This window comes from Dendrobates tinctorius, unplaced genomic scaffold, assembly GCF_039654945.1.
Source record: "Dendrobates tinctorius isolate UK_male_01 unplaced genomic scaffold, ASM3965494v1 ptg000028l, whole genome shotgun sequence".
In the NCBI taxonomy this organism is placed as follows: domain Eukaryota; kingdom Metazoa; phylum Chordata; class Amphibia; order Anura; family Dendrobatidae; genus Dendrobates; species Dendrobates tinctorius.
In genome coordinates, this window is record NW_027361696.1 from 100,610,881 (window position 1) to 100,627,141 (window position 16,261).

The following is a 16,261-nucleotide window of genomic DNA, read 5'->3' on the forward strand; positions in this document are numbered from 1 at the left end:
GTTTTCCATACAGGAGGCATTGGTGATCAGCAGATTTTTAACGACAATAGAACTTACCATTCACCCTGATTGCTAACGAGTTATTAAAAAAATCTCCTGCTTATTGCTCAATTTGCTCTCTACATCACTAGAGAAGTACTATATTTACTTGCGATCGCCTCTTCGAAAGCTACAGAATATGCACATCTATAGACCCACATACAAACAGCCATAAAACAAAATGCATGACCCATTCTCCTGGTAAGAGTGGTCTATTGAGATTATGCCGCGTCACACATAAATGAGTCAACAAAAAACACTTTATTTAGGGAGAAACCGAAATACATACATATATATATTTATATACAGTATATTAATTATTTAATACAGTAAAGTGTGTATTATGCAACAATCAAAACATTTGAGAAGAGCAACGTAAAATAGTCCAAAGTTGTAACATTCAAAAACATTTAGGGTATGTTTCCACGTTCAGGAAATGCTGCGGACTGGACGCTGCGTACAGCCGTAGTGTCCAGATGTTACAGCATAGTGGAGAGGATTTTATGAAATCCCATATCCACTATGCGTTCAAAGACGCAGGTGGCAGACCTGCGTATACGCACATGTGGCGCATCTTTATAGACTGCAGCACATCTATTTATCTTGCGGAGATGCTCCGTCTCCGCAAGATAAATGACAAAGTTTATGTACAGGATGCGGTGATTCCACATGTGTTCAATGAAGCGCTGCCGTTTCCTGAACGTGGAAACATACCCTTACAGAAAGCTTGTCATATTCAAGTGCTCTTTGACACCACAAGTACTTAAATGTGAGAGCTACTTTTTATTTCAAATTGCTTCCAGGATCCTACTATTTCCAAAGATGCCCGCTATTCGAAAAGGGAAATTCCATCAGCTTTATAAATAATCTAACTATATATCGAAACATGACAATGTGCACACAATTTTACAATTTCATTTTTTCCAGTATCGGTTATGGAAGAAATGCTGATCAATCAACCTGCATAATATTCAGGGCTGTGCACATAGGTCTTTTTTATTGTCTACGTAAAAAAAAAAAGTTGCAAATTATGGCATTAGTTTGGCATGCCCAATAATTTGCTGCTTAATTACACCATAAAACTGGAGCAAAGTCAATGATGAATTCCCCCCAGCATGCATTTACACTCAAAGTTCATCATGAACGAATGAGTGTTCCTATAGCTACTCATGATAATCATTCTATTTAAACAGGCTGCCGATCACTGGATGAATAAGCAAAACACTTTGTTTAGTGGAATAATGTTTAGTGCTACACAAAAGATCATTGTCCTGGAGAGCTCATCTTCCTGCATAAACAGGACTTGCACTGCCAACAATAACGCGCAGTCTATGCGCACTTTGCAACCTATTACCAATTGCCCAGTGCTCGTCATTTACCGCGGTCTGCATGTCTGTATCAAGGCAGCTGTTTAAATCCACCAGTCGGTCCAGGTAAACCAATGTTTGCCAAACTCCAATCCTTATGGCCCCCTAGAGATCAAGTTTTCAGGATTTCCTTAGTATAGCACAATTATTGATGTATGATGATAATTCCATTGCCTGGGTACAATACTGAGGAAATCCTGAAAACATGAAAGGTTCGGGGGCCGTGAGGACTAGTTTGGGAAACACTAGTGTAAACGGATCTTGACATAACCCAGCGTTAAAGGGGGTGATCAAAAGGCACAGTCATTTTGCCCCTAACTCCCTAGCTATTTTTTTTTAATAGACTTGCTTAAAAAAATTCCTACTGTTCCCTAACTACACAATCTTATTTTTTCCCTACTTCCTGTGTGATGACGATTCGTTTGAGTACGCCAGTGCATGCTGGGACACTTAAAGCGTCAACAGAGCTAGGGGCAGATGCTCCAGTCACTGGTGCAGCCCTTGCCTCCTCCCCAAAAGAGTCAGTGACGATGGTTTCAGGGGCTGTGCTGTGTCTGCTTAGATGAATAGTAATAAGCTGTGAGATACACCCGGCAGAGACCAGTGACGTCATTTGCAGTAGCGGTATAGTGACACCGCTCTGTTCTCGGCTCATTACTATTCATCTAAGCAGACAACACATCACAAACAGGGGAGACAGTGAGCTGCGCACATCGCACAGGGGAGACTGCAGGAACGGAACCGCCTCTTAAACAAGCGTCGCGCTCCATTTCAAGGAGGGAGGAGGGGCTGTGACATTGACCAGGCATCTGCCCATTACTCTGTTGACGCTTTGCTTGCATATCCCAGCATGCAATGGGACACTCAAATGAATAGTCATTACACAGGAAGTAGGGAAAAAAAATACTATAGACAGCGTTGAGTGGGAACAGTAGTTTTTAATGCAAGCATATTAAAAAATGGCTTGTATTATAGCATAAAAAAGCTAGGGAGTTCGGAGCAAAATTACTTTGCCATTGGACCACCCCTTTAACGCATAGTGATAATGTAAATAAATGCAACACAATTGCGGTGTTTAGAGTATGCATGGCATATACTTGGCGTTTTTATCTAGAGTACTACATGGACATACCTCGTATTCTTTCTATTTGCTGAAAAGGCAGCTGCACTTTTTACATTTATTAAGCAATCATTTCTGGATCCAGAAAAGCTTTTCCATCAATAAGTTATTGGAGACATTTCCAACTGCATGCATCTAAGTGTCTATCATCGAATGAAGCAGGCACTAATGGGTTGATGATTAGTGTAAAGGTTCCTGGCTAAGTACTAGCAATAGGAAGGTGAAATTCTTTGTTGTCAAATATGAGTGGTCTCTTGGGTGGGTTAGGATCCTTGTCTGCCCTGTGCAAAAGCTTAAAGAGCCCAGTGCCGATGTTCATAGGGATGCCCATTATTATGCATTCTGACACTCCTAGGAGAGAAGTGAAAGGTGAAGACAAGATTTCCGCAATGAGGTATTCAGATCACACTTGAAAGAACTGTGTCTGCTCATAGAACAATCTCACACTGAATTTTTACAGCTGAAGCTTTTATACTAAGCATAACTTTTAAAACTTTTTCACAGTATACCACCCAAGTGTTTAGATGCATCTCACTACACCTATTAAATATGTAATTTCAACCTATACAGTTGTGTGAAAAAGTGTTTGCCCCTTCCTGATTTGCTATTGTTTTGCATGTTTGTCACACAAATGGTTCAGATCACCAAACAAATTTAAATATTAGACAAAGAAAGTGGCGGACATATCGCCGGTACAGCTGCATTGAAGCCCGGAGGTGGAGGGGGCCCCTGCAGGCAGGCAGGGTCGGCGTCACCACCTGGTAAGCGTTGGGGCCCACCCGCCATCAGGGACAATGGTGTGCTATGGGGCTCATGAGCCGTGCTTGAAAGACTTCTCTCCCTATTCCTCCGCAGCTCCAGTGTCTTCCACGTCTTATGACTATCTGACGTCTCAGGGGAGACGACGCAATGACGTCACTACAGCATGTACTCTGCGCTCAGCAGTGCAAAGTCACAAAATGCTGAGGAAACCATAGCAACAGAGCCTGGAGCAGTGTGGGAAGAGGGAGAGATAAGTATTTGATAATTTTTTTTTATGCATGGAGTATTATATGGGGCCCATTCGGTATGGATCAATATATGTATGGAGCATTATTCTATATGGAGCATAATATGGGGTCCATTATTAGCTATGGAACAATATATGGAGCTATATATGGGGAAGATAGTTCTGTATGGAGCAATAAATGGGCCCATTATACTGTATGAAGGACTATGAGGTGCCCATAATACTGTATGGAGGACTATGTAGTGGCCATAATACTGTATGGAGCACTATGTGGTGCATATAATACAGTATGGAGGACTATATTAGGAGGAAATTGACTTTTGTAAAGGGTACACTGCTGAGGACAGTGTCTACTGGTAGGGTACTCTTATCAATAACTTGTTTACCTCTAATGCTACAGGTAATGAAACCTGTGAAACCTCGATCACCTGAATACCCTCTGCCTTATGGTACTGTAGAATTCACAACAAACATTGCTCATGTAAAGCAAGAAGTGAGATCTTTGGCATTGTACTATATCTATATTTCTCTGCCGTATCTGTGCATCATGAATTGTGGTAGAAGTGGCCTACTGAGATTCTTTCGCCCGGGGCCCGCGAAAACCTGGAGCCGGTCATGTGTGTCTCCCTATGCATGTGTGTATGTTTATATGTGGGTGTATGTATGTGTTTAAGCATGTGTGTATATGTATGCATGTGTGTTTACGCATGTGAGTGTACATATTCGTTTTTGGCTCATGTATGATACTGTAACTGTAAAGAATAGGAAAATCAACCTGGCCCTTTAAAGGGTTATTCACCAAATAATCAAGCTCTCTCTGATCCATAGGATCCAAACACTGTCCCTCCTCCCCTAAGAGATTCTGAGAACAGGAGTCTGCAGATTCCTCTTCAATGGTGCAAAGTGTATATTGGCCTTTGCAATCTTCATTATCTATAGAGCTGCTGAGCGCTGTGCTCGGCCATTTCAATCAGTTCCATAGACAATGAATAAAGCAGAAGTCAAGCATGCTCCCCTCCAATCCATTCATGGCTGAGCTGCAGAGTACTGTTCTCAGGATTACTGGGGCTCCCAGTGGTCAGTCACTCAAAAGTCAGTAAGTTATCTCTTATCAGTATTGTGGATAACTTGATTTATTTGGGAAATAACCCTTTATCAGATATCAAATGGTATATTTACCAGACATATAACTTAATATAATAGATACATATTAGGCTCAACAAAAAATATAAATATATATATTTTTGAGTTGTGGGGAAGACCACATAGAACTCTTGCTATGGTGCCCTGTGAACTCTATGTATGCCCCTGCTTGAAGGGCAGTTATAATGAGGGCAATCTGTCCCAGTCCTCAGAGCCTAAAGCTCTGGGGGTCCCATGACAAGATTACCCTCCTCATAAGAGGCATGCCGGGCAGGGAGGGGCCCAAACATATTTCTTGTACAGGAGCCCAAAGCGGTCAGTGTCTGGCCCTGGACAAAGATAACAAGTATATACAAAAAGGATTTTTTTAAATGAAGATCTTTAGTAAGGGAAAAAGAAATCCAAACCTACAGGGCCCTGTGTGAAAAAGTGATTGACCTCACCCTTAAAACATAAATTAACTGTGGCTTATCACATCGTTGGGAAGTGGAGTTCAAATTCAAATCAAGGAACCACTTAAATAGGACCAGCCTGACAAAGTGAAGTAGACCAAAAGCTAGACATCATGCCACGATCCAAATAAATTCTGGAACATTTGAGGAGAAAGTAGTTGAGATCTATCTGTCTGGAAAAGGGTTATACAGCCATTTCTAAACCTTTGTGATTCCAGCGAACCACAGCGAGAGCCATTATCCACAAATGACAAAAACATGGATCAGTGGTGAAACCTCTCCGGAGTGGTCGGCAGACCAAAATTACTCCACTAGTGCAAAGACAACTTATCTAAAAAGTCACAAAAGACCCCACAACTACATTAAAAAAACTGCAGGCTTCACTTGCCTCCGTTAAGATCAGAATTCATGACTCCACCATAAGAAAGAGACTGGGCAAAACTGGCCTGCATAGCAGAGTTTTAAGACAAAAACCACTGCTGAGCAATAAGAACATAAAAGCTCGTCTCAGTTTTGCCAGAATACATCTTGATGATTCCCAATACTTTTGGGAGAATACTCTGTGGTCTAACGAGACAAAAGTTGTATGTCCCCTTACATCTGGAGTAGAAGTTACACAGCATTTCAGAAAAGGATCATTCCAACAGTAAAATATGGTGGTGGTAGTGTGATGGTCTGGGGCTGTGTTGCTGCTTCAGGACCTGGAAGACTTGCTGTCGTAAATGGAACCATGAATTCTGCTGTCTACCAAAAAATCCTAAAGGAGAATGCCCAGCAATCTCATCGTGACCTCAAGCTGAAGTGCACTTGGGTTATGCAGCAGGATAGGGATACAAAACATACCAGCAAGTCCACCTCTCAATGGCTTAACAAAATTAAGACTCTGGAGTGGCCTAGTCAAAGTCCTGACCTTAATCCGATTGCGATGCTGTGGAATGACCTTAAAATGGCGGTTTATGCTTGGAAACCCTCCAATGTGGCTAAATTACAACAATTCTGCAAAGATGAGTGGGACAAAATTCCTCCAGTGTGTTGTAAAGGACTCATTTCCAGTTATCAAACGCTTGATTGCAGTTGTTGCTGCTAAGGATGGCCCAACCAGTTATTAGGTTTAGGGGGCAATCACTTTTTTCATACAATGCCCTATAGGATTGAATTTCTTTTTACCTTAATAAAGACCTTCATTTAAAAACTGCATTTTTTGTTTACTTGTGTTATCTTTGTCTAATATTTAAATTAGTTTGGTGAGCTGAAACATTTAAGTGTGGCAAACATGCAAACGAAAAGGAAATCAGGAAGGGGGCAACACTTTCACACAACTGTATATATGAAGTTATCCACTGCCAAACATCGTATGACTATTACCTTATTTTTAGACTGTGCTAATAAATCTGGACTACTCTACCAGCTCAAAAAGGTACTAGCTGTTTTCCATACACTCTTGACAAGTTGGGACAGATGGAAGTGTGAAAATCACAACATCTCTGGACCAAAGGGACAGAAATGCAGAATGAGCAGTGTTCCAAGGCTCTTAGACAGTTTATGGCCTATACAACACCTTTTCCCCAGACCAACCACACAAACCTGCTTTACTTTACTTTTACTTTACAACTTCAGAATGATTGTAAAACACTTAGCTGATTAAACATTGTAACACAAATTTACTCACCACAGACCGAATCTTTTTGCCCAAAATATGCCGCATCAAAAAGGTGGTCAGCAGTCTTTTCAAAAGAAGCCAACATTAGGACACTTTCTTTCATCTTTGCCAGCCCAAATCGAGTAATACCAAGCACCTCTCCCTGTGGCAGTAGGAAATGGTAAATATGAAAGTTGATAGGCTTAAATGGGTAGGTGGATGGGGACCTTTTATGAAACACACGATTAAAACTTACCTTGTAAGTCATGAGGTCTGCAAGTAGCATTACATGTCGCCGATCAATACTCATCCCGTGGTTCACCATTGTGTATTGGATTTCATTTATAATGGTTGAGCGAGCTGCTTCAATACCAATAGTCTTTTCCACCTTAAATGAGAAATTAAAATATCTAATAAAAGGTGCATGAACAAAAAAATAGATGTCAGCTTAAAATCAATTAAAGTAAATTCTAAGCATCACATTTACATTTTGCATAGGAATAGCTTTTTAGTCTAATCTAGCATGTAGTATTTTTTTAAATATCCTTATTCGGGATGAGCTAACCCGAACTGGAAAGTTCGGAGTTTGTAATGAACTTCTCATGTCCAGTACCCAACCCCGAACACTACTTTCTGTATCTCTGGTTTTCTGTTCAGGTTTCTCATCCTAATAAAGCATGTTGAAAGGCTCATCAACAAGATTTAAGGCTGTGGACAATTCCGGCTCCATCACAGCCATGTCAATTAATGGCATGGCACGCAACACGTGACTCGGCCTGTGTAAAATAAATACCTGAAAAAAAACAAACAAACAACAAAAGCGTGCAGTCCCGGTCTTTTTTAATAACATTCGAAGGAAAAAAGACAGCTGTGAGCTGGTGGTGTTATTCTGGGAAGGGGCCAATATCCCTAAAGGGTCACAGCCTATTAATATCATCTCAGAGATGTATGCAAACCCTTCACTGGTTATTAAAATGAGTGGACACCCCCCCCCAAAAAAAAAATTACGTTGGGTCCCCCTATATTTAATAACCAGCAAGGGCCAAGCAGTTAGCTGCAGGCTGATAATAGGCTGGGAAGGGGCTATGGATGTTGCCCCCCTCCCAGACTAATAACACCAGCCCTCAGCCGCCTCAGAAATGGCATATCGGCTCATGACCTAATGCATTGGCAATCGGGGTAATGTTTTGGGGTTAATGGCAGCTGTTTTATGTCCGCTGACATCAAGCCCAGGGGTTAGTAATGGAGAGGCGTCTATAAAACACCCCCATTACTAACCCCGTAGTCAAAAGTAAGAAAGACACAGAGAAAAGTCCTTTAATTGAACAAAACACTCCCTGGCAAATCCTCTCTTTTTAATAAGAAAATTAAAAATCAAAGTAATCTTCAGCTGTCCGCAGTAAATCCATAATGATGAGGTCTCACGATGATCCACGACTTTGCTACATCCAGATGCAGTGCTGAGCGGTGACATTAGTAACGTGCCCGCTCAGCAAGAGCTGCCAGAGTGTGAATTCGCCTGCTGCAACGAGTGATGACATCACTAAGGTTATTGTTTTCTCTTGGCTCTGTTTCTCCGCCTCCCATCTCCTGTGTGGGTGTTCCGTTGTGGCGGCTTGGCACCGGCCGTCACATGTGATCGCGTCACTATGGTTGGTGGAGACACGCAGTCTGAGGCATAGTGCGCATGCACTACCATGTTTTTTGATTATTGGGCTACCCGTGTCTTGTGACCGGAGGATTAGGATATTTAAGAGGCAATTTTGACTTCATTAGCCACGCCCTCTGAGGAAGCAAATACCACTTTTGTGAAACATACGTCTGGGTTGACAGGTGCACCTGAGCGGCTACAATGGGTAACCTTTATTCTTTTAGACCTGCTTTCTGACCAAATATCTCCTTGTTTATGGTGCTGCACAGATACCTCCTTTTACGTATCAACTTTGGTTAAGGTACTGCTAATTTTTCTTGTGGAGGTCTCTCTGCAGCACGGCATACTCTGCACAGTGTGGGTCCAGTGCCATTAGTTTGGTATTAGAAGTGCTGTTCTGGCTAGTTTTTCATGGTCGTTTGCATAGCAAGGACTGACCCGATCTTGCACTTCTTTACCCTGCCCATATTTTATATCAGGGAAGCACCGGTCTTGTTCATCTCTGGGCAATGGTCATTTTTCTTCCCCATCAACTCAATCTATTATATGACTACTTTTACTATGTCTCGTTCCACTATGTGTCCATTTTGTAATTAATACAATTTAAATACTTTTGGTAGTTTTTTGCTTTTGTTCATCTTTTTTTTTTCCCTTTCTCAGGACTCCGTCTGGCCTCTGTTCAGGGACAGTTTTATAGGTCGGGGTCTTCCAGATGCAGCTATACCAAAAGTGTACTTTTTTAAAAAAAATAAATTTATTGGAATTTTTTTTGTTTTTTATTTGGGGATTTTTTGTTTATATTTTACACTTTGTAATAACTTAATTTTAAACTATTTTACATTCTCCCGGGATGGGATACCACTGTATTGTAACAGATCACTGATTTGATGCTCTGATGGCCCAGGACGATCCTGCACGATCAGCGATACCTGGCAGGGGGCCCGATCTCGCTAGCGATCTCGCTGTGTGACGGGGGCCTTAAGAGATGTCTTTTCAGGATACTTCTGAAGGCTTAAGATTGTGGAACACAATGTGATGAACTGAGTTGTGAAAATGTGTTTGTAAAAATCAGAGATTATGTGTGGGGAGGTAACAGAAGATAAGTTTGGAAATGTATGGGGAACACAGATTGGACAGTCTTGTAAGTCATTGTAATATAGACCAGATTCACTGGGCAATACAGGAAAAAGAGATTAGTAGCAAAGAGAGGCATATGAGTAGCAAAGTGTGAAAGTGTTAGATGGGAGGCTAATTAGGAGAACACTGAAATAATCACAGCAAAACATGATAAGGGCATGTACAAACATTTTTGTTGATTCGAGGTTGAGGAAATGGTGAATTCTGCAAATATGTTTCTGCAAAGGGTTACTCAGAAGCAGCAGACTTCCAATACAGGTGAAAGTGTGATGTCATTTATTATAGATCAGGTCAGGAAGCGGAGTGAGATGGAGGAAAGAGGATTAGAACAGTTTTGTATATGTTATTATACAGATCTCATTGGACAAAAAACACTGGTGTACACCACAATTAGATCATAGAATAGGGGGTGAAGAGATGGGAAAGGGATATGTAATAAATTTAGCAGCAAAAGTCCTATCTCATCAGACCAATTCGCAATGTGGGCACCACTGAAATGGTAAGTATCAAGAAAGGAAGGGGGAGGAAATGTGAATTTAAAATTTAACCCACGGTGTATTGATATAATATTAATATTTTAAATGACAAATTAAGTGTAATCATACATCTAATGAGATGTATATTGGATGACAGTGCGTGATTTATTGTGTTATAAGCACAATCCCTTCCCATCTCTTCACACCCTTCCCTATATTCTTAGTACACTTTTGTCCACGTTCAGCTTTAGGAACCATGTTAAGGAAGAAGAGGATATGGCTTATGCACACTTTGGGATTCTGGATAGCAGAGAAGTGATGTCTGGGCCAGAGAGGTAGCTCTGAGTACCATTAGTATATAGATGGTACTGGAGGCCATGGGACTTCATGAGCTGTTCCAGGCCAAAGGTATAGACGTAGAAGAGTAGGAGTCCCAGGACAAAGCCTGGAGAGATTCCAACAGAAAGCGAGCAAGATGAGGTAGTTCGGGAATGGGAAACAAAATAAACGGTTAAGTGAGATATGAGGGGTCCAGGAGAGGATGAGTTCTGTGATGCCAAGGGAAAAGAGGATCTGGTAGGTGGAAATGGTCAATTGTGTTGAAGGCAAAGGACAGCAGGAAAAAGTATTATCATTTAGCTTTGGAAGTTAGTAAGCTGTTTGTGACTAGGGCATGTCAATAAAGTAAAGCAAAAACTAATGGCAGATGTAAACATATTGTGAGAATAACTTCATGGAGTGCTGGTGAGAATATGAAGTAAAGTTATTTAGCAATTAGTCTCACCTTCTGTTCACGTCTTTATATGGAGCAAGTACAGGAACTGAAATCGTAACTTAGCCCTGGCTATGTAACACAACGAGCATCTGCGTGTAACAGCAATGACTGGGCCTAAGCCTAGATTGATGCTGTTAACCTCTTGAATGCACCTGACAGTTTCTGACAGCATAATTTAAAGTGCATGGTTCAAAAGGCACGCTTTGCCTCGCAGGGTGTTGATAGGCTGCCATAGCTGCTAGGGTCATGCTGAAGGCCACAAGGTTGGTACTCCTGTGAAACCTAGTCATAGCTTTGTTTAGCTAAATGCTGCAATACAGAGGCTGCTGTCATTTGCGATGTAAAATATGCAGAACATGGACACATGAACTTGCCTCATAGGTGTTGTTTGATGTGGTATGAGAGCCCTTCACTCCATGGGTAGCCATTACAGAACGCAGATTATCTCCTTCCACCAGCAGTTTATACTTTTCCTTTCCACTCTGCTCATCAATGTGTATTACAGCACGAGCTACTTCTGGAATGCCCTGTACCACAACCTAATCCGGGAAAAAGAAAAAAAGAGGAGACCACAAAACAAATGTTTGTAGTAATCCATTAAACATGGAGATATACCTAGGTCAAAACTAGAACCTGACCTGTTCATTTTAACAAAATGATTGTAGACATGTTAGAGCTGTATTAACATTTACCATGGAGCAGACATTCAAATCCCTTTAGTGCAGTAAAGAGAAACTCCAGAATAAAAATGGATTCATGATTTAGTTTTGGTCATCTTGTTTTTTCCATGTATGTGTTTGATATTCAGTGTATTAGCAATTATTAATCTTCTAACAGATCTCTTAGGAAGGTCATTCTTTACTTCATATGTTTTACTATAAAACTATTTAATTGAGGGCGCTCAAAGGGACACTGTAAAGGCAAACAGCCCCCTGTGGTGACATTAGTCATTGTCAAAGTTGCCTTGGGAAGATAAAGAAAGTCTACCATCCAAAGGGAAGCTGGAAATCATGTGGATTGGTCATTTGATAGGCAGGTTCAATAGAGGAAGCAGCATTACAGCTGAAAAATCTGCAATTGCTACATGTACACTTTAAAAAAAAAAAGCATGGCTAAAAATTCACAACATATGTCAGGGATTTGGGTAAAAAAAGTTGCGCTGTGCCCTACACTCCATATATATTTTTTAGGTCTTTAGGGGTGTAAGAGGGGGCACCGATGAGCATCCCTCCTACATAACCGAGGACAAAAAAAGAACACCCTTGTATTACCTGAAAAACAATCATACCATGTTACATGGCGATTGCTGTGATGCTGAAGGAGAAAGTAGTTTTCCCAGTGGTAACAGCATGATCAAGGGGATCCCTGTAATAGTGCCCCAGTAAAATATCTTTAGCCTGTAACTTCTGTCTGATATCAATACTCCTTACTGTAGCCTTTACCCAAACTCCTCACTACAGCCTTCACACAGTATCTATCTATATATACACACATATAGATACATTCAGCTACTTTAGTCAACGAGAACATTGAACCAGTAAAGGAGACAAGCTGGCACACCGACCTTTGGGAGCTCCTCTTTAAGTGACTGTAAGACATAGTACATTGAGCTTTTGTTGTTCTCTCTTGGTGTGACACAGACCACAGCCTCGCCATGAACCGCAATGTCTCCAGGTTTCACGCGAAGTTTTGACATGCAAATTGAGTATCTCACAGTTTCTGCATTCACCTGAAAAACAACCATTACATATGTAGATATTACATTACATATGTACAGTACATTGTTCAATGAGAAGAATAGGCAGCCATACAGAGCACGAGGTTCATCTCACCTCAAGCCTCAGCAAGCGGATACGTTCTAGTGAAAGCTTCACTAGCAGGAAACAATCATCCGGAAGAAACACCTCTTCTATGTACTCCGATATCTGTGTATAGAGGTCAAGAGACATAGTTACTAGTAAAAGTGTGGTTAATGTGCGATATGCACTACAGATCTGCCAATTCTCAATATTGTCAAGTCCTATAGCAAACAGTCCAAGACAAAGCTCTTACAAGACACCATTATAGCATTGCTTTGACCAGGATACTCTGAGCTCTCTTATGAATGACAATGTTACACATTTTAAATGCCTTTAACGTGCTATTCCAGATTTCACTCAAAGCATTTCACATAACATTAAAGGGATTTTTTGGCTTTAGACTATACCTACCCCCAGTTGCAGTTTGCTTTCACTGTGAAACTTTGCATTACTCCCCTTTTCCTAGGTCCTGTGTAGAGTCCTTGCTGCTGATGTGTCCTAACACTGCTGCAGCCAATAACTGAACTCAACAGCTCTGCGCGAGTGGATCGCTGTGTGTGACAGGGATCAGCGACCGGCCCCCTTGCCGGTTATCGCTGATCGTGCTCGAGCGGCCTGGGCCGTTTTTCGATCGCTGGTCTACCGCTGCCCAGCGCGCATCGCTGCGTGTGGCAGCAAGAGACCAGCGACGCTGGTTGTTAATGTAAACGTCGGGTATCCAGGAGTCGCGCAGCTCCTAGATACCCGATGTTTACCTTGGAATCCAGCGTGTACGCCGGTTTCCAAGGTAAACAGCAGGTATCCAGGAGTCGCGCGGCCCCTGGATACCCGATGTTTACATTAGATACCAGCGTCGCCGGTCCTGATCGCTGGGGCTGTCTATGTGATAGCTCACCAGCTATCAGCCTGACGATGTCCCAGCGATCCCATCATGTAGGATCGTTGGTGGGATCGCTGGGCCATCGTTTAGTGTGACGGGGCCTTAAGCCTCAATACATTGTCCTTTAATGTGATTTCTGCTACATCTCAGGAGAGCCATGACCTTGGCCGAAAGGAGTCTGATCATAGTTTTTTTTTTTTTTTTTGTGCTCAACTCTAACTGTAAAAGAGTGTGAACAGACTGAAAATTGAATGAGGTGGAAACTTAACATACAGGACATCAAGTTTGACAGAAAGAATGTAGTCCTTCTGGACGACTGACTGATCCACTGTTGGAGACAAGCCACTTAGATGCCAAGTCCCCCACAGAAGGGAACAGCTGCTCTGTCCAGTAGAATTGGATAAGTGATGGTCAGGGTGCTCCCATTCCTTTGGGAAAACATCCTCCAAGTTCCATGGTTCGCAAAACCAGCAAGGTGACACTGGATGAGAGTTTACTCCTGAGCAATGGATCCATGTCCTTGATATGAATAGTGACCCATAAATCTGATCAGGCTGCTTATCTTCATTTGCATCATATTAAGCAACTAAATCCTTGATTGGAGACATTGAAGAAAAAGAAGTCTGGCCCAAAGGTATTCAGAATCTATTTTGCAATTGAACCCACAACTCAGTAGTAGGGAGACCAGGTTTAACTGCAAATGATTCAAAGCAGCAATCTGTGGCTGTATCAGGTCTGGGTGCAAGTATTTTTGGTAGACTGCAACAGACTTGCTCTGACTTGTAATACAGGCAAAATAGTACAGAATTAAGAGATTGGGAAAACAAGTGTGTAAAGGAATTAGTAGCTGGAGTCTCAGGAAGAAAGTGGACTGGCACAATAAAGAAGATCTTGGTGATGTGCTATCTTTACAGCAGGGGTCTCTAAGGGTCCCGTTACACGCTTCAATGTCCCAGCGATCCCACCAATGATCCGAAGTGGATGGGATCGCTGGGACATAGTTAGCTGATCACTGGTGAGCTGTCACATAGGCAGACTCACCAGCGATTAGGACCAGCGAGCACGCTGGTATCCAGGGTAAACAGCGGATAACTAAGCGCTGCGCGGCTCTTAGTTACCTGCTGTTTATCCTGGATACCAGCTCCCAGCGTCTGCTGTATGGCGCTGGGAGCTCGCCTATCGTTGGTCTTTCGCTGTAACACGTAGCGATGTGTGCTGCCCAGCGGGAGACCAACGATAGATTTATGGCCCAGACCATTAGGCAACGATTAACGATCAGCAAACTGGTCGTTGCCACGTGTCACATAGACATCGCTGCAATGTCACCAAACTGGTGACGTTGAAACAATGTCGTTCACAATATCGTTGCGTGTAACGGGGCCTTAACTCAACAGGAAAAATGGGCTTACATAGAAAAAAAATTTGAATATCAAGGGCCATGTTCTTTGCGGGAGAAAATGATGCATGATTTGGCATGTTTTCATTCTTTTTAATGGTGTTTATGATATGGGTTATGGTACAGTTCTTTTTTACTTCAGTTTTTACATAAAACAGTATTTTTATAGTCAAGTAATTTTCCAGTATTTTTGCATTCTTTATTTTGAATATTTTTTAATAAAAAAAGTTTTTCCTTTTTTTGTCCCCCAATCTGCTCCATGCAGTATTATTGTTTTACAATTTACAATTAGACTTTTATAGTAATTCTGGCCCCAATCCTGTAATAATGCCCCCAGTCCTGTAAGAATATCTCCCAAGTCTGTCATAATGTCCCTCGTCCTGTAGTTCTGTTCTTCAAGCTATAGTAAATGTACCCTGCGCTATAATTATGTCCCCTGTCCTGTAATAATGGTCTCAATCTTGTAGTAATGTCCCCATCTTGATGGCCATCATATAGAAATGTCCACATCCTGGTTGCCATTATATAGTAATGTCCCTCTCCTTGTCCCCATCTTGTTGTAATGTCTCCAATCCTGTAATAGTGTCCCCGAAGCCTGTAATGTCCCAATCCTGTAAAAATGTCCCCAATTCTGTAATATTGTCCCTCGTCCTGTAATATTGTTCCTCAACCTATAGTAATAGTCCTCCATCCAGTATTAAGTCCCCAATCAAGTAATAATGTACCCTGTCCTATAGTTAGGCCCCCTGTCCTGTAATAATGTCTCTGGCCTGTAGCAATGGTCCCCTGTCCTGTAATAACGTTCCTCATCCTGTAATAACGTCCCCATCCTGGTTGCCATCATATAGTAATGTCCCCATCCTTGTCCTCTTCTTGTAGTAATGTCCCCATCTTTGTCCTCTTCTTATAGTAATGTCCCCATCTTGTAATAGTAATAATGTCCCACATTCTATTGCTCTTTACACACAAAAAAAAATATCACCTGACCTCGCTCCTTTGGTGAACAGTGCCCTTTTCCTCCTACACAGCCGGGACGGCACATGGCACTGACGGCATGTGCGGCCTCTGATTGGTCGGTGGATGGTACTGGCATTGCGGTGCAGGGAGTTGGTCTCTGCGCTGCAATACATTAAGTTGCACACTGGAGCTTCGGGGGCAGAACGTAGCCTGCGTGTTTGAGACCCCTGCCTTACAAGATGTACAGGACAAAACCAACAGATAAAAAAAGAAAGTAGATAACACACTTCGGGCCCTCCTTAGAGACCTGCGTTTTGTGATTCAGAGTACATGGAGAGCACTTCCTCTAAAGCTATGTCCACATGGAGTTTTCTTGGAGTGGGAACACAAAAAAAAACCTGGAAAAAAATTGCTTACAAAA

The 16,261-nt window shown here is 41.9% G+C and overlaps 1 protein-coding gene across 1 annotated transcript in view; it reads right to left on the reverse strand.

Annotated features, from left to right (window-relative positions):
- Positions 1-281: 281 nt before the first annotated feature.
- Positions 282-16,261, reverse strand: part of POLR3A (RNA polymerase III subunit A) — a 205,050-nt gene continuing 189,070 nt past the window's right edge. The window contains exons 26-31 of the mRNA XM_073571227.1: positions 12,641-12,733; positions 12,373-12,537; positions 11,183-11,347; positions 7,026-7,157; positions 6,800-6,932; positions 282-2,877 (exon numbers count right to left, since the gene is read on the reverse strand). Of these exons, the coding sequence (XP_073427328.1) occupies positions 2,726-2,877; positions 6,800-6,932; positions 7,026-7,157; positions 11,183-11,347; positions 12,373-12,537; positions 12,641-12,733 (840 nt within the window). The 3' untranslated portion in view covers positions 282-2,725. The remainder of the gene's footprint in view (positions 2,878-6,799; positions 6,933-7,025; positions 7,158-11,182; positions 11,348-12,372; positions 12,538-12,640; positions 12,734-16,261) is intronic.